The 18,854-nt window shown below is 41.6% G+C and overlaps 1 protein-coding gene across 3 annotated transcripts in view; it reads left to right on the top strand.

Annotated features, from left to right (window-relative positions):
* Positions 1-18,854, top strand: part of rttn (rotatin) — a 317,909-nt gene that overhangs the window by 113,065 nt on the left and 185,990 nt on the right. For all 3 annotated transcript variants that reach the window (XM_059646005.1, XM_059646006.1, XM_048529420.2), the window contains exons 26-30: positions 288-432; positions 3,102-3,256; positions 8,536-8,755; positions 9,437-9,565; positions 18,208-18,318. In XM_059646005.1, the coding sequence (XP_059501988.1) occupies positions 288-432; positions 3,102-3,256; positions 8,536-8,755; positions 9,437-9,565; positions 18,208-18,318 (760 nt within the window). The remainder of the gene's footprint in view (positions 1-287; positions 433-3,101; positions 3,257-8,535; positions 8,756-9,436; positions 9,566-18,207; positions 18,319-18,854) is intronic.

The raw sequence follows: 18,854 nt of genomic DNA, 5'->3' as shown, positions 1-18,854 counted from the left end.
ATGATGTATACATTACTAAAGAGTACAGGCAAACTAAGTATCAAACTATAAGAAATGGACAGCTTAGAAAATTTGCACAAATTAGCAGTTACATTTCTGAAATACTAGATGTATTCTTTATTTTATTATGTTCTGTAGTCCAACTTTTGATCTGTTTTACCATGTCAACTTAGCTGTGACAATTCTGCAAAAATAACACACAATCGCGAGCATAAAATGTTACTCTAGGGATGTGGAAATCTGCATTAGTTTGAAATTTTACACACATATTGTTATTGATGTTCCAGATTTTTACTAGTTCTTCCAGCCAGTGTTGAGGATGAGAAGCTGCTGGCTGATGTTTTGGCTTTCCTGAGCAAAATGTTGAAAGCACAAAGGGATAGTACAGATACTCGGAACCTAAATCTGCTTCTGGAGTTCCTGCTTAGACAGGTAATAAAACATTGCAAATACTACAAATGCACAAAGATGAATAGTTACTACAGATTCAGAGTTCTAGACCAACAATCTCTGGATCTGAGACTGTCCTGGATTTTGGGTTTGGTGCTTTGGGCCAGGGGTGCATTGAATCAGTCTAGTTGGGTGTGATCAAGGCTTGCATGGAATGTGGCATAAATGTAGTGCATGTTCAGATTATTCCAGGTAAACTTTAAAAATAAATTCAGTTGAAGTTGATGTATGGAACATTATGGAAATGTCTAATTTTCAGGCATATCTGATTTTTGGACCACCATTATAGAGACACCCTACCCATATACTAAATGGCTGTAATCAAATCAGGAAAAATGAATGCCCATTAGGATGATGAAATAAACATTAGCACCCAGCCCTGAGAAAATGCACTCGCTCTTGTACTTCTAATCCCTTGAATTGTCGCACTCTTTGCTAAATCCATGTAGACAATGTTTATTGCTCTGCCTCCTTTCAACTTCTTTGTCACCTCTTCAAAGAACTCAATCAAAAGAGTGAGACACAATTTCCCATGCATAAAGCCATTTATCACTTTGTAAGATTGTGTCTGTTTGTCACATTTGTTTGCTGAACTTCAGCTTAAGAGTTTGCAATTTGAGATAAACAATTACCTTCTTTCATGCATTTCTGTTGTGCTTTAGAAACCTTTTCAGTCTTTCTTGATTCTGGGAGTCACTTTTTTCTTTGCAGTGTAATTAAGGCTGTTCTCCTATTGATGCATTTGAGTTATGTCCAGGATGATTTGAAAGGTGTTTTGTTTGTTCTTTCAAATAGACATGGGAATTACTTAAATTGTACCTCTGAACCTTTTAAGTGCTAATTTTGTGCCAGTTTAGTCACACTCAACTTTGGAAGGAACACCAATGTCCTTTATATATAAATATTTTGGTTGCAACGGTCTTTAGAAGACATTGTATTCATGAACTGTGGTCTTCATATTGCAAAAAGGTATAGAAGTATGGAAGAAGGCATGAAAATATATACAAGCTTGTTTCCAAAACTGAGTGGTTATAGTTATCAGGAAAGGTTGATCAAAATTTGCTGTTATTCTCCAGAAATTAGAAGACTGAGGCATAACCTACCCAATGGTCTTTTTAAAATTATGATGACATTTAATAGGGAGAAAGCTTCCACGTCCCGTCAGTTTCAAAATGCAAGGAGGCTAAATCTCAGATTGTTGCTAATAAATGTAATAAGCAAATCAGGAAGAATCTGTTTACCTAGAGGACAGTTACAATGTGGGAAATTGCTACCACAGCAAATTGTTGAGGTGAAAAAAAGCCCTGTTCTTACTGAAAAGAAGCAGCTCGATAAATACACAAAAGAGAAAGGAATAGGAAGATCTGCTGACAGACTAAATGATGCAAAGATGGACAGGCTTCTGTGGAGCGTAAACGCCAACATAGACATTTGGACCAGTTAAAAGGTTTTTGGACTGGAATTTTTATGTAGCTGGAATTTATGCCCTTCTCCTAATTCTTAAGTTCTTATGTGAATCCCTCCATCTCATAGTCCAAAACGTTGTCGGAATATGATGAATTTGTAAGATCAGAACATGAATTGTTGAATTGTAAACATTTTAGTTCTGTGCTGCTGCGCTTTGCACCAATTTTTAAAAAATACCTCAAGCCATATTTCTTTAACATTGAGTGATAAGCCGAATTTTACCCTTCCCTATTAGTTTCAATTTTCTTCCTTCCTTAACTTTGTAAATTTCACCGATATGTGAAATGCCTTGAAGCACTACTTAAGTGCCTAATAATCTATAAAACTGGCTGTTACTGTACTACTCTTGTGTAGCCTGGATCCAAGTTTGCTTAATGGTATTGTATATTCCTGCTGATTATGAAATGAATTAGTGTTCTCATAAATAATGAGAATTAAGCAGAACTATGTTCTAATCGAATGTGCTAGCATTTTACAAAAATGTGATAGCTATCCGTAATGTTTGGATTTTGGCACCAGTATTTTTTCATCATCCGTCTGCATTTTTAGGATTTGAATAACATCGGTTGCCTTGCAGAGTTGTTTAGTTTTGAAGCTGATATGTTTATAATACGTTAACACATATTAATTCCATTGATATTCAAAAGAGACAGTATAACGTGGAGATCACTGCTGGAAATCTATTTCCTCCATTTCTGTGGGTAACACAAGCCTGTCTGTGCCAATCTGTATTCTCCGGCTTATAAATTGATGCTGAGTAAAAGTATGTTAGCTGAAAAAATAGATGGGAAATAGCATTTATTTTCCGTGCTTCAAGAATAAATGTCTAATTTTGTATCTAAATGGCATTCATTTCATTGAACGCAAACCTGTTGTCTTGCCAGAACTAAAGTTAATCTTTTCATGATCCCAAACTTATCTACATGTACTTAAACATTCCTCTCCCGTGATCTTTCAAATGTTGTGATCCTGGCACTGTGGTTCATTAATTAAACCTTCACTATTTTGGTGGAGCAGTCGAGGTGAACAGAATGCAAGTAGCTAACAGTAACCACAATCCTTAGAATTATTACCCTGTATCAGAACAGAAGTCGGATTATGGATGGGGCATTGGTAAGGTTGTGCAAGAAGTGGAACATACGATTCATTTGAGTTGCTGTTCTATTAATGTGTTTCACTGACAGGAAAACAGTCCACTGATGAATTTGTTACTGCAAACTGGATCACCAGCGCAAGGTGAAATGGATGAAATTCAGACTCTTGTTAGGCAGAAACTTCAAAAGGAACTGATTGGATTCTTCAACTCAATATTGCGATCTCTCACCTCTGTTACAAACAGGTACCAAATGATACTCAGTAACAAATAAATTAGAAATTTGAGAAACCTAGTCTCTAACAGTGACCATGAAACTGTCATTTATTGTTAAGAGAGTGGACAACAGTATAGCAGATGGAGATCTAAAACAGAAACAGAAATTGATCGTGAAACTCAGCAGCATCTTTGGGAAGAAAGCAGAGTTAAAGTTGAGTTCAGTGACTCGATCAAAGCTATTAGTAGCTAGGAAAATATGGCTTTCTCCCCACGGATGCTGCCTGACCTGTTAAGTACCTTTGCAATTACTACATAGAGTCAGGAGATGTAGAGTCAGTATAGATAGAGCTGAGAAATTCTAAGGGTAGAAAGACCTAACGGGAGTTATCTACAGGCCCCCAAACAGTAGTCAGGATGTAGGGTGCAAGTTGCATCATAGAATGGCATCTGAAACTGGAAGTCAGTGCTACCTGCTCCCAACAAGGACTCATCAGTGCTCTGGACCTTCACTGATTGCCATCCTGTGTGTTAACTAATTACACAACTGATGATGTTTAATTATATTCAGGTGGGGGGCATTAACTGGAGATTCACTTGTGTTCCCATCGTACATATACGTATATAAAGTGGGAAATTGAAAACTAGGGATTGTGGTTGGAGGTTCCAGTTTTACTGTGTTTCACTCTAAATAAAATTACAATTGTGAAGATGAAGGTGCATTCTATTTATCACTGATAATGGGAACTGCAGATGCTGGAGAATTCCAAGATAATAAAATGTGAGGCTGGATGAACACAGCAGGCCAAGCAGCATCTCAGGAGCACAAAAGCTGACGTTTCGGGCCTAGACCCTTCTTCAGAGAGGGGGATGGGGAGAGGGAACTGGAATAAATAGGGAGAGAGGGGGAGGCGGACCAAAGATGGAGAGTAAAGAAGATAGGTGGAGAGAGTATAGGTGGGGAGGTAGGGAGGGGATAGGTCAGTCCAGGGAAGACGGACAGGTCAAGGAGGTGGGATGAGGTTAGTAGGTAGATGGGGGTGCGGCTTGAGGTGGGAGGAAGGGATGGGTGAGAGGAAGAACCGGTTAGGGAGGCAGAGACAGGTTGGACTGGTTTTGGGATGCAGTGGGTGGGGGGGGAAGAGCTGGGCTGGTTGTGGGGGGAGGGAAGAACTGGGCTGGTTTAGGGATGCGGTGGAGGAAGGGGAGATTTTGAAACTGGTGAAGTCCACATTGATACCATTAGGCTGCAGGGTTCCCAGGCGGAATATGAGTTGCTGTTCCTGCAACCTTCAGGTGGCATCATTGTGGCACTGCAGGAGGCCTATGATGGACATGTCATCGAAAGAATGGGAGGGGGAGTGGAAATGGTTTGCGACTGGGAGGTGCAGTTGTTTGTTGCGAACTGAGCGGAGGTGTTCTGCAAAGCGGTCTCCAAGCCTCCGCTTGGTTTCCCCAATGTAGAGGAAGCCACATCGGGTACAGTGGATGCAGTGTACCACATTGACAGATGTGCAGGTGAACCTCTGCTTAATGTGGAATGTCATCTTGGGGCCTGGGATAGGGGTGAGGGAAGAGGTGTGGGGGCAAGTGTAGCATTTCCTGCAGTTGCAGGGGAAGGTGCCGGGTGTGGTGGGGTTGGAGGGCAGTGTGGAGCGAACAAGGGAGTCACGGAGAGAGTGGTCTCTCTGGAAAGCAGACAGGGGTGGGGATAGAAAAATGTCTTGGGTGATGGGGTCAGATTGTAGATGGCGGAAGTGTCGGAGGATGATACGTTGTATCCGGAGGTTGGTGGGTTGGTGTGTGAGAACGAGGGAGATCCTCTTTGGGCGGTTGTGGCGGGGGCGGGGTGTGAGGGATGTGTTGCGGGAAATACGGGAGACGCGGTCAATGGCGTTCTCGATCACTGTGGGGGGTAAGTTGCGGTCCTTGAAGAACTTGGACATCTGGGATGTGCGGGAGTGGAATGTCTTATCGTGGGAGCGGAGGCGGAGGAATTGGGAATAGGGGATGGAATTTTTGCAGGAGGGTGGGTGGGAGGAGGTGTATTCTAGGTAGCTGTGGGAGTCGGTGGGCTTGAAATGGACATCAGTTACAAGCTGGTTGCCTGAGATGGAGACTGAGAGATGCAGGAAGGTGAGGGATGTGCTGGAGATGGCCCAGGTGAACTGAAGGTTGGGGTGGAAGGTGTTGGTGACGTGGATGAACTGTTCGAGCTCCTCTGGGGAGCAAGAGGCGGCGCCGATACAGTCATCAATGTACTGGAGGAAGAGGTGGGGTTTGGGGCCTGTGTATGTGCGGAAGAGGGACTGCTCCACGTAACCTACAAAGAGGCAGGCATAGCTGGGGCCCATGCGGGTGCCCATGGCCACCCCCTTAGTCTGTAGGAAGTGGGCACAGTGGTAGTATGGCGCACTGACCTCTACATCGCCGAGGCCAGAGGCCAACTCTCCGACACCACCTCCTACCGCCCCCTTGAACATGACCCCACACCCGAGCACCAAACCATCATCTCCAACACCATTCATGACCTCATCACCTCAGGGGACCTCCCACCCACAGCCTCCAACCTCATTGTTCCCCAACCCCGCACGGCCCGTTTCTATCTCCTTCCCAAAATCCACAAACCTGCCTGCCCTGGTCGACCCATTGTCTCAGCCTGCTCCTGCCCCGCCGAACTCATCTCCACCTCTCTGGACTCCATTTTCTCCCCTTTGGTCCAGGAACTCCCCACCTACGTCCGTGACACCACCCACGCCCTCCACCTCCTCCAGGACTTCCAATTCCCTGGCCCCCAACACCTCATCTTCACCATGGACGTCCAGTCCCTATACACCTGCATTCCGCATGCAGATGGCCTCAAGGCCCTCCGCTTCTTCCTGTCCCGCAGGCCCGACCAGCCCCCCCTCCACCGACACCCTCATCCGCCTAGCTGAACTCATCCTCACCCTCAACAACTTCTCTTTTGACTCCTCCCACTTCCTACAGACTAAGGGGGTGGCCATGGGCACCCGCATGGGCCCCAGCTATGCCTGCCTCTTTGTAGGTTACGTGGAACAGTCCCTCTTCCACACCTACACAGGCCCCAAACCCCACCTCTTCCTCCGGTACATTGATGACTGTATCGGCGCCGCCTCTTGCTCCCCAGAGGAGCTCAAACAGTTCATCTACTTCACCAACACCTTCCATCCCAACCTTCAGTTCACCTGGGCCATCTCCAGCACATCCCTCACCTTCCTGGACCTCTCAGTCTCCATCTCAGGCAACCAGCTTGTAACTGATGTCCGTTTCAAGCCCACCGACTCCCACAGCTACCTAGAATACACCTCCTCCCACCCACCCTGCTGCAAAAATTCCATCCCCTATTCCCAATTCCTCCGCCTCCGCCGCATCTGCTCCCACGATAAGACATTCCACTCCCGCACATCCCAGATGTCCAAGTTCTTCAAGGACCGCAACTTTCCCCCCACAGTGATCGAGAACGCCCTTGACCGCGTCTCCCGTATTTTCCGCAACACATCCCTCACACCCCACCCCCGCCACAACTGCCCAAAGAGGATCCCCCTCGTTCTCACACACCACCCCACCAACCTCCGGATACAACGCATCATCCTCCGACACTTCCGCCATCTACAATCCGACCCCACCAGCCAAGACATTTTTCCATCCCCACCCCTGTCTGCTTTCCGGAGAGACCGCTCTCTCCATGACTCGCTTGTTCGCTCCACACTGCCCTCCAACCCCACCACACCCGGCACCTTCCCCTGCAATGGCAGGAAATGCTGCACTTGCCCCCACACCTCCTCCCTCACCCCTATCCCAGGCCCCAAGATGACATTCCACATTAAGCAGAGGCTCACCTGCACATCTGCCAATGTGGTACACTGCATCCACTGTACCCGGTGTGGCCTCCTCTACATTGGGGAAACCAAGCAGAGGCTTGGAGACCGCTTTGCAGAACACCTCCGCTCAGTTCGCAACAAACAACTGCACCTCCCAGTCGCAAACCATTTCCACTCCCCCTCCCATTCTTTCGATGACATGTCCATCATGGGCCTCCTGCAGTGCCACAATGATGCCACCCAAAGGTTGCAGGAACAGCAACTCATATTCCACCTGGGAACCCTGCAGCCTAATGGTATCAATGTGGACTTCACCAGTTTCAAAATCTCCCCTTCCGCAACTGCATCCCTAAACCAGCCCAGTTCGTCCCCTCCCCCCACTGCACCACACAACCAGCCCAGCTCTTCACCCCCCGCCACCCACTGCATCCCAAAACCAGTCCAACCTGTCTCTGCCTCCCTAACCGGTTTTTCCTCTCACCCATCCCTTCCTCCCACCCCAAGCCGCACCCCCATCTACCTACTAACCTCATCCCACCTCCTTGACCTGTCCGTCTTCCCTGGACTGACCTATCCCCTCCCTACCTCCCCACCTACACTCTCTCCACCTATCTTCTTTACTCTCCATCTTCGGTCCACCTCCCCCTCTCTCCCTATTTATTCCAGTTCCCTCTCCCCATCCCCCTCTCTGATGAAGGGTCTAGGCCCGAAACGTCAGCTTTTGTGCTCCTGAGATGCTGCTTGGCCTGCTGTGTTCATCCAGCCTCACATTTTATTATCTTGGAATTCTCCAGCACTGCCTGATTATCTTACTTATTAAACCACACTCCTCAACACTATCCCCTAGCGCAAATTTTCGCTCTTCTGATTCTATTGCTTTGTTCATCCTGTCTTCCCTTGCCACTATTGAGAAGTTATGATCTGAAATTCTCTGTCTCAATATTTCTCCCTTTCATTTTTCCTTTTTAAAATCTGTCCCATAGACCAAGCTCTTAGTCACCTTTTCAAAACCCTTTTGCTTTGGATTCAGATTCAGCATCTTTTTTTTTGCATTTTGTTCATGTAAAGTGGCATCAACAAAAAGTTACATTGATTGGTAAACATCTCGAGAACGTTCTTCATTAGTAGCTATGTAAATGCAAGTTGTGATAACATTGGAAGGCAAGAATCTCAAAAATTCCTTCTGGAATATTAACTTTGTTAAGCGTTTAATAGCGGTATCATGTGCCATCTTTGAGATTTATGATATTTTTCTTACTGTTCGCACCGCTTATCCGATAACTTCCGACTTGTAGAAACATTGTTGTGATTTCCCCAAAGTTTACGTTAAACTTCTGTTCGAAAGCCATTCCTTTATGGCTGAAATTGGTAATTATGCTATTTTAATTAGGTATTTTTCCTTAACCAGAGATGGTTCATCAACTAAAATATATTTTCTCTGAATTTGCATTGTTCTTTGCTTTTCAGAAAATGCCTATTGTTGGCTGGTCCTTTCAGAACCCAACTTTCATTTAAGCTTCTCCAGTGTCTGCGAATCACTAATGCACCACATTTCTATGGATTACCTGCATTGGAGAGGACACTGCGTGGAATGGTCTATGTTACTGCTGTTCCTGGCTGGACCTTACATTCAACCACTGAGGACCCTTACATGCTTTGTAAGAAATATTTGACTGGACTGCTGGAGGTAAGTATTGAAATGTGTATAATTTATAAAAGTAAATTACAACATAAGGGGAATTAAAATTTGAAATAAAATCAGAAAAACCTGAAAGCACTCTCAGCACGTTAGGCATCACCTATGGCAAGAGAAATAGTTAACGTTTCATTTAATTGACCTTTCATTTCATCAGGCTTTGTCCGTGTTAATTTTTTACTCCTCCGGTGATGATGATTAAGAAACTCTGAAGGTTAAGGAAGAATCAAAGGCCTATTTTTCCAAAACTACTTTGACACCTTACCATGCATCACTTTTCTTCTTCTCCCATTTCTCCATTTAGTGTGTGATAGGATAGGGTAGGGAGCATAGTTGTCATGCTACTAGACAGGTATTATAGGGGCCTTCACTAATGATCTGAAATCATGTGTTCAGATCCCATCTTGTGTATTAATACACAGCTAAAGAGAGGCAAATGGTGAGGCTTAAAATGATACAAATAGGTAAATGACAGAAATAACCATATTCATTTTATTAGATTGAAAATACAGCAGTATTATTTTCCATTTTTCTTCAGTGGTACAGGGGAATTAAAAACAACTGTGATATTACACAACAAAATATTTTATAATCTGATACTTTCACTGCTGTATTCATTGCTGTCTTTTCTAACTTTCATTTTTTTGACCGTACTACCTCTGCTAATAACAGGTCATTTCATCATTTTATGTGGAATGGGGCGGAAATGCAATGTCTTTCATGGGTAAAGGAGTCACAAAGAGTGCAGTTATCTGCTTGCTCCAGCTGTCCTATGAGATGATGACACAGGCCAAAGATAAGGTATGAGTATCAACAGGATGCTTGCATGTTTGATGAACACCAAGCTTCCTTTTTAGAGAAAACAGATTTTCTGGTGTTTTGCTTGTAAGCGCATTGCCAGATTTAAGCACGATAGCATACAGTTCATAAATTCTGTAGCATTCATGTTACATTAATATTATCCATGCCAAATTCTTCTCAAATTCCATTGAATTTGGATTATGTAATGGTGAGACGGCTTAATATACCTCGTGTCCTGCCATTTGCACAACAATAACCTCATGACTGGATGCTAACTTCAGATTCCGTCAGAATCATTCAGTCTTGGTCCAAATGTGGACAAAAGAGCTGAGGTCATGGTGGACTGCCTTTGATGTCAGAATAGAAGTTGACCAAGTATGACATCCAAGCATAACTAGAGTTGATGAAAATCAAGAAGAAAGCCTTCTGGTTGGAATCATGCCAAGCACAAAGCAAAATAGGTATTACTGTTGTAAGCAGGTCACATCAGTTCCAAGACACTGCAGTAGTTCTTTAGGATAGTGCCAATGGCCCAACCAATATCAGATGCTTCATCAGTGAATGATATTCCCCACCCCCAAAACTCCCATTGGAAGTTCAGAAAGTGGCAATGTTCAGTCATGAAGTGTTCAGTTACATACCTGTCATTTCAGATACTCACGCGGTTTTTGCTGATATGCAGCAATTGCTAGGTAACATTCAGGCTTAGTTGAAAAGTGACAAGGATGCCAGATAATGATCATCTTCAGTAAAACATAATCTTAACATCTTCTCTAGAATCAATGACATTTTTCATCACTGAATCTCAAGCCAGCCATGCTGTGGTAACCTAGTCTTCTCCTATCTCACCAAAGCCTGTCCTGTATCTACAAAGCAGCAGTTAGGTGCGTGATGTAATATTTCCCTGAACAGTTGCAATTCCAATGATGCTCAAATATTTGATGACATCAAGAATGGAACTGTTTAATTAGTTACCATTCTACCAACCACTTTTAACATTCAGTCCCTCTACCACTGGCATTTACTGGAATCAGTATTTATTATCGATGAGATTTACTTGCATCCTGCAAGTTCCCCTCCAAGGCACACAACACCCTGATTTGGAATAATATCACCATTCTTTCAGTATCTCTGGCTCAAAATCCTAGAAACCTCTTCCTCACAATGCCTAAGTGTATTTACACCTGACGGGCTCATGAGGCTCTTCACCGAAATAGACAATAATGAATCAGCAACAGCAATGCTCACTTGCCATGAAAGAATTTTGTTTGAAAACTAGCCTTTCTTGTGGAGATAAGTACATAATTGGAAGCTGTGGTTAGTGAGAAGTGCTTTGTTTGTGTTTATGGGATGTTGGTCTTTCTGGATAGGCCAGAATTTATAGTCCATCCCTAAGTCGAAAGTCAACTCACTTGAGGGCCCAGAGTAACATGTAAGCCAGGTAAGAATGGCATAGTGATAGTAAGGATTGCAGGTATTGGAAGCCAGAGTCAATAGATGTGAAGCTGGAAAAGCACAGCAGGTCAAATAACATCCGAGGGTTAGGAAAGTCAGTGTTTTGGGCTGAAACCCTTTGCTGGGACCCTTCTTAAGGATGGCAGTTTCGTTCGTTAATGAACCAGATAGGTTGTTAAAATAATCAACGGTGGTTTCATGGTCATCATTAGACTTTTTAAAATATTTATCTATTTTTCTAATCAACATTTCAGAAATGTTATCGCACCTCTGGAGCAGATGAGGCTTGAATCTGGGTCCCTTGGTCCAAGGGTAGGGACAGCACCACTACACCACAAGAGGGCCATTATCATCAGATTCTGAATTACAGATTTTTATTGAGTTCAAGTTCCATCTGCCCATTTCTAGGTTAATAGTCTAACAAAACTACTACACAGCCAATGTCTCCTAAGTAATTTTCCAAGTGCAGAACTTCAATTCTGTGGTCATTATGTTTTAGGAATCTGTACCTTTTCTGTCATTACTAAAATTGCTGAGTCAACTGATATTAAATATGCATAGTGGAGGAGTGAGGTATGTTTGGCAATGAAGAATTAGAAATGTCAAAAATGGCAATTTACCACTAACCCTTTGATATGCATCAATTCAGTTTTCACAGTGACTAATTAGTATTGGGGCCTGTGGCTGTCTTCCTGGTGAGCATTAGGAATTTGGTTAGCATTTTTGAATTAGTGCAAGTGGGAGCCTAATGTAAATTTAACAGATGCTACACCAGCCTCCCATGGCTAGGGAAACCTTGCGTTAAAAGGGAGATGGAAGCTGCCAACTGAATAACATTGGTGCATTTTACTACACTCTTACAGTCCTCCTTGGCTTTCTCCTCCTGTTACAACAACCAAATTTTGACCTGTCCTCCTGAGCTTTAAACTCCCAGCATCTATTTCTTCCTTTCGTACTCCTGATTTCCAGGAACTGCAGTTATGGCCTATTGACTGCATTCTTCTTTTAACACCTGACAGCTGGTCAACATATCAATTTGGCTTCTGCCCTTACATAAATATCAGGATTAATACTATTAGTACCATCACATTGACTCATAACATTAGTGGTGCAAATCATTCATGTATTTGTATGACCTGATATTCAGCATTTAAACAGCATCGTTTGGTGGACCACAATTTGCATTGTGTTTGACACTCAAAAGTGCACTCCATTATCTGAATTATTATTAATTAAATCCAGGCTTGGAATTAATTTAAATACAGTACCAGTCCTGGACTTTGATTAGAATTACGTATATATTGATTCAAGATGGTGGCAGAATCGCAGGGCTGAGACCAGGGCTTGCCCGCTCCCTCCCTTCTTTACTCTTTCCCTTCCTGACTGACTGACTACACTTTGTGTATAACATGTGCAAAAACACTTAACACCATATATTAAATATATGTAACAATAAATATAACTATTGAAGAAATTAGACACTAATTTTAACATTATAAAATCACTATATGGAACGTTTGAAACATGCGCATGATTGCTACACAAAATTACAGAACCACAAAACAGATGCTGAAGATTCTACATTTACAAAGCTAATTTAATGCTCAGTAGTTCTCTCAGAGAAAAATGTAAATTGTTTTACGATCTCATTAGTATTTTATGCAAAATAATTCTGTAGATTGAGAGCAATGTATAGCAGTGCGATTTTGGCAATCCACAGCTTGAGTAATTAACTTGTTTATATCTTTTCTAAATTGTCACTAATTCTAGTTTTTTTGCATTTGGTGTTTTCTTTTCCTTAAATTATGAGCACAAATAGTTTTTTTTTTTGGTGGCCTTCCCTTCAGGATCTTAGTGCATAATCTAAGCATACTCCAATGCAATAGTAAAGATAGCATTACATTGCTTGGGAGACTTTTCTCAGTTAACGTGCAAAACACAAACCCTTGTGTGCTTGTTCCATTTGGCCGATTTCAAAGATTAACATGGAGTTTGCCTGATATCCTGATCAACATTCCTTCTTCAGCCCAAAAAGTGGGTTAGCTAAGTATTCAACTCTTCACTCTCAGTATTTTGCGATATACAGAATGGCAGCCAACCTCTTTACCCCTTAGCTGCCATCACTGCATGCCAGACTAGTTAATTTTGAAATGTTTTGAGAACTGGAGAGCCGTGATTATTTTTCATGCTGTTGGGAGCATGTGCCTAAAAGATACTATGTCTGCAATAGTGAAAGTACATGTTATGTGTTTCAAGTCAAACAGCATAAACACGTTAGAAATAGGAGCCGGAGTAGGCCATCTGGCCCGCCAAGCCTACTCCACTGTTAAATAAAATCAAGGCTTCACTTAACTGCCTGCTCACCGCAATCCTTAATTCCTTTGCTGTTCAAAAATCTATCTTTGCCGTAAAAACATTCAACAGATAGCCTCAACAGCTTCACTATTCTCACTGATTCACAACTGTTTAGGTGAAAAAATTCCTCCTTAACTCAGTCCTAAATCTGATCCTCCTTATTTTGAGGCTGTCCTCCCTCCTTCTAATTTAACTCGTCAATGGAAACAAACTCCCAGCTGCTATCTTATGTATTCCCTTCATAATTTTATGTTTCCTTCATTCTTCTAAGTTCCGATGAGTATCGTCCCAGTCTGCTCAATCTTTCCTCATTAGCCAATCCTTTTAACTCTGGAATCAAACAGTGAACCTCCGTTGCACTCCCTCTGGTGCAAGTAAGGAGACCAAAATCGTACACAGTAGTTTAGGTGCGGCCTTGCCAGCACTCTATACTGCTGCAGCATAACCTCCCTATTTTTAAACTCCATCCTGCTGGTTATGAAGGACAGTATTCCGTTTGCCTTCTTATTGACCTGCGATTCCTGCAAACCAACTTTCTGTGATTCATGCACAAGGGCACCCAGGTCCCTCTGCACAGCAAAATGTTGCAATGTTTCATCATTTAAATAATGCTTCATTTTGCTGTTATTCCTGTCAAAATGGATGATCTGACATTTATCAACATTATACTCCATCTGTTATACTGTTGCCCAATCTCTTAACGCTCTGCACACTTTGCTCTACCTCTCATCTTAGTGCCATCTGTGAACTTTGACACATTACACTTGGCCCCAAACTCTAAATCATCTATTTAATTATGAACAATTACAATCTCAAATCTGATCCCTGAGGCACACCACTTAGTCACTGATCACCAATGAGAAAAACACTTATATATCCACACCTTGCTTTCTGTTAGTTAACCAATATCCTTGCTAATATATTACCTGTAATGCCATGCACGTTTATCTCATGCAGTGACATGCCCTTATTTTTAAAAGCATTAAACACTTGTCATTGAATTGGTACCAGGTAAATTCTTAACAAGCAAGGGGAATACCCAAAGGGGGACCGGAAACTAACATCCCACAAGTGCATTGTGCTTGACAAAATATGTATTCCCGATTCGTCCACCCCAGACCACTGAGGAAAATGTTTTGTCCTCTGATTCTTTGGCGTATTCATCTCAGAAATTGCAGCAATTTTAATCCCAGCAGAGGCATCATTGTTAATCATCAGTAAAGTTGTGCATAAATAGCACTCTTTTATGAACCACATATTTTTATAAACCTATATTCTTAAAGTTGAATTTAGCATTTGGTTGTGCTTCATGATTATATAAGACAGATGCAAAATGAAAGTGAACATTCATACAGCATGTGATATTGAAGTTGCTGTGAAGTTTTGTTTTATATTCATTCATGAATTATGGCCTTCATTGACAGGGCCAGCAATTATTGTCCATTTCTAATTGATCTTGTAAAGGAGATGGTGAGATGCCTTCTTGAAGCCCAGCAGTTATTTCATGCACCCACAATGTTGTTAGGAGTTGCAGAACTTTGACCTAGTGATATTGAAGAAACAAATATACTTCAATCCAGATTGTAAGTGCTTTGGAGAGAGACTTGTGGGTAATGGTGTACCTGTGCATCTACTGCCCTTTTCCATCTAGATGGTAGTTGTCGTGGGTTTCAGAGGTGCTGTTTAAGGAGTGTTGGTGCATTTCTGCAGTGCATTTTAGAGACGATACACACAACTGCCACTATGCTTTGGTGGTGGAGGGAGCGAATATTTGTGGATATTGATGCCAATCTACTGGGCTGCTTTGTCTTTGATTTTGTCAAGCATGTATGTTGGAGCTGCATTCTGTAGGACAAATGTTGGCTCAGTGGTAATGCTACTAATTAAGTAATCCAGAGATTTAGAAGTCCGGAGGGTTTGCGGGTTGTGCACTCAAATCTTGTCACAACAGCTGAGGGAATTAAAATCTATGCAAAAAAATTGAGGATCATAGATAGGAAGAAACTTTTTTTCTCCTTTAGTAGAGGAATTAATAACCAGAGAGCACAAAGGGTAGATGATTTAGACAGTATTTAAGGAAGAATATTTTATTGATCCAGAGGGGATGATCAGTATCTGTAACCCACTAGAAAAGAAAATAGAGGCAACAACCATCACAGCCTTTGAGGAGCATTTAGATGATCACTTGAAGAGCCACAACATACAAGGCTATGGGCCAAATACTGAAAAACTAAAGTAGAAGGCTGGCCCTGAACCAGCATGAACATAATGAGCCAAAGGACCCTTTTCCAGCAAGTGGAAGTGATTTTACCACACTCTTGACTCCTGCCGATTGGAGTAGGGAGCTGAGTTATTCCCTACAAGATTTCAGCCTCTAATCTGCTGTAGTACCCAAAGTATTTATATTTATCTAATCCAGTTCAGTTTCTGGTCACTGATAGTCCTCAAGATGTTGTATTTGAGCATGGTAACACTATTGAATGTTAAGGGGAAACCATTAGATTCTCTCTTGTTGATGATCATTGCCTGGCATTTGTGTTAACAAGGTGTAGAGCTGGATGAACACAGCAGGCCGAGCAGGAAAGCTGACGTTTCAGGCCTAGACCCATTTTGTGAAGAAAGGTGTAGGCCCGAAACATCAGCTTTCCTGCTCCTACGATGCTGTGTGGTCTGCTGTGTTCATCCAGCTCTACACCTTGTTATCTCACATTCCCCAACATGTGCAGTTCCTACTACCTCTGGCGTTTGTGTGTTGTGAATGTAATTTGTCAGTCCAAACCTGGAAATTCTCCAGGTGTTGCTGCATTTCGACAAAGCACGCTTCAGTATATGAGGAGTCATAAATGATGCTGAACCTCATATGATCATCAAGAAACACTTCTAACTATGTAATGGAGGGAAGGCCACTGATGAAACAGCTGAAGGTGGTTGCACCTTAGGTACTAGACTGAGGAATTCCTGCAGAGAGATCCTACAGGACCTAATAACCAAAACCACCTTCCTTTGTGTCATTTTCCATGCGACTGAATCTAACTCCCCCATTATTTAGCTAAAAGTCCTAAGTATAGCCCTCGTCATACGATTCGTCAGGCTATGGTCTCATGCAGACCCTATCTCATTGGAACAGCTTCCTCATTCCCCAGCACTGACACCAGTGTTTCGTGAATTCAAATCCATTCCTCCCACATTGATGTTTGAGTGAAGCATTTACACCTTCTGCTTTATTGACCCTGATTCTTTGCTGCTTAATATAGTTTTTTTTAATAGTGGTAAATTATCATTATCCTGTTCAAATTCACTTCAGATGATGTTTCATCGAAATGTGTATTTAACTGGGATTATGCAAATTTATCACAGCTAATGAATACAGCTCTGTGTGTCAGCTGTGGCTCAGTGGGTAGCAATCTTGCCTCTGAATCAGATAGTTCTAAATTGAAGTCCCACTGAGAAAGTGCTGTATTGTTGGAGGTGCCATCTTTCACTTGAGACATTAAATCATGGACCTCTTCAGTTAAGTTAGCATAATAGTTCTTATGCACTATTTTGAAAGAACAAGGGAGTTTGCCATTTATGATGGCAACTATTTATTCATCAATGAACACCTATTTTTAATAGCACCATCTGACCAACACTTCGTTGCTGTTTGAGTGTTGCAAGTTAACTGATGTCTTTTGCATCATATTCTGACAACATTTGGGAAAAGTACTTAAACGGTTGTGAAACAGTTTGGGGCTTCCTAAGATTGTTAAAGATGGGGCTTCCTAAGATTGTTAAAGATGCTACATAAATCCAAGTATATATCAATATTTGTAAATGTCAACTCACCTAATCATTAACACTTGCACTAAAAGGATGGTCATGTTAAATGCTAATCTGTATTTTGTTTCAGCACTTGAATTTTATTTTATCTACAAAAAATTGAAATAGTTTGTCAAGTTACTAGTGTTTTAAATAAAATGCCACATCAGATGTAGTCATAGACCAGATGAATTTTTAGGATTGCAAAATAAATCTGAATGAACTGGCAAGAGAAGTGAATATTGTTTTGCACATCATTTTAAGGCAGTGAATGACATTTGAGTAAATATCACATGTAATATATTAGAATGATTTCCATTCATTTGAGCCTAGTAGGTATAGCGGTCAGGGATGCTTACACTTCAGAAGGTGCTATTAATTTGAATGTTATTTCAGCTAGCATCTGGAGAGGTGGAGGAGGACCAAAGTTGTCAACTCTTTCGCTTTTTATCAGCATGGTAGGGACTTTTATTCTGTACTAATCAGTAATGCAGGTTAGACACCAAGGCTCAGAACTCACTTTATAAGGTTAGGGCCACCTCATTGAAAATTAACTGTTCAGTTACCTGACAGTGGCGTGTTAATGGACGTACTGTTTCAGTTTTAATCTTAGGTGGAGCATTACAAAATACGTTAAAATAATGTTATTCTGTTTATTCACACGTTGCATGTAACATAAATGAGATTATTGATTTACAGTTAGCACTGTCTCATTCAAGCCTTGTGAAACATCATAGAATTAACATGAAGGCACACACAGTAGTACTCCATTCAGTGCACCAGTGGGAGGGTACGTTGTGTTACAGGAAAATAACTGGTTTGAAGGGATATGAGCTCCATCTGCAGGAAACACTGCTGTTATTGAATCTGAGGATAGCTGGAGTAGACTCTCAATCTATAGCAGTCTGCTGATGCTTTCAAGTTTAGCATTTAGGTTGTGCCACCATGTTTTGTGGTTTCAGAAACCACGTATGTTTGAAATGAATGAAACTGTCCTGGTATTTGGCATTCATTTTGGTTTATATGTGTAACAGGATTGGATATCACTGTGGTCTTTGGCAGATGAACAGAACAATGAGAATCAAATGCCTTCACAACTAGGTCTGGCATGGCTCATTCCACTTTGGGTTGACCGAGACCCTGAGGTTTGTGGGTTTCTTGCTTTTCTATTAATTAGCCATTACGTCAAAATGGATCGCTGAGTCAATATTTTCTTTTGCTTTGTTATTCTGATTTCTTGTGCTCATACAGTACAATTTCACAAACCATTCAATAGTGATGCACTGGAGCATGGCACAAGTTGAATTTATACATAATTTTGCACATTCTTCTTAACATTAGCAAGATTAGCATTAGTTCACACCCTTTAAAGAAGTGAATAGATTATCATATTATTTGCAGATGTGATTTCTCCTTGTTGAATGATGTTACCACTATATCACGTGCTGCTACTGAAACATAAGTTGGTAGTCTCATCACTGATATGTTGTTGTTTCCTGATGACCTGTTTTTTGTTTGTTATTATTTATTAACTTGATTTTTTTTGCTTCATCAAACAGTTTACATTCCTTTGTTTACACACTTTATGGTTTTATATGCAGAAATTGCACAGACCTGAATTTAATTTCTGTTCATTTGCTTCACATAATATGATTCTAAATTTGAAACACAATGTATATTT

Source organism: Stegostoma tigrinum, chromosome 5 (genome assembly GCF_030684315.1).
Source record: "Stegostoma tigrinum isolate sSteTig4 chromosome 5, sSteTig4.hap1, whole genome shotgun sequence".
NCBI lineage: Eukaryota > Metazoa > Chordata > Chondrichthyes > Orectolobiformes > Stegostomatidae > Stegostoma > Stegostoma tigrinum.
Note: the sequence above shows the minus strand (reverse complement) of the source record. Positions and strands in the feature narration are given on the sequence as shown.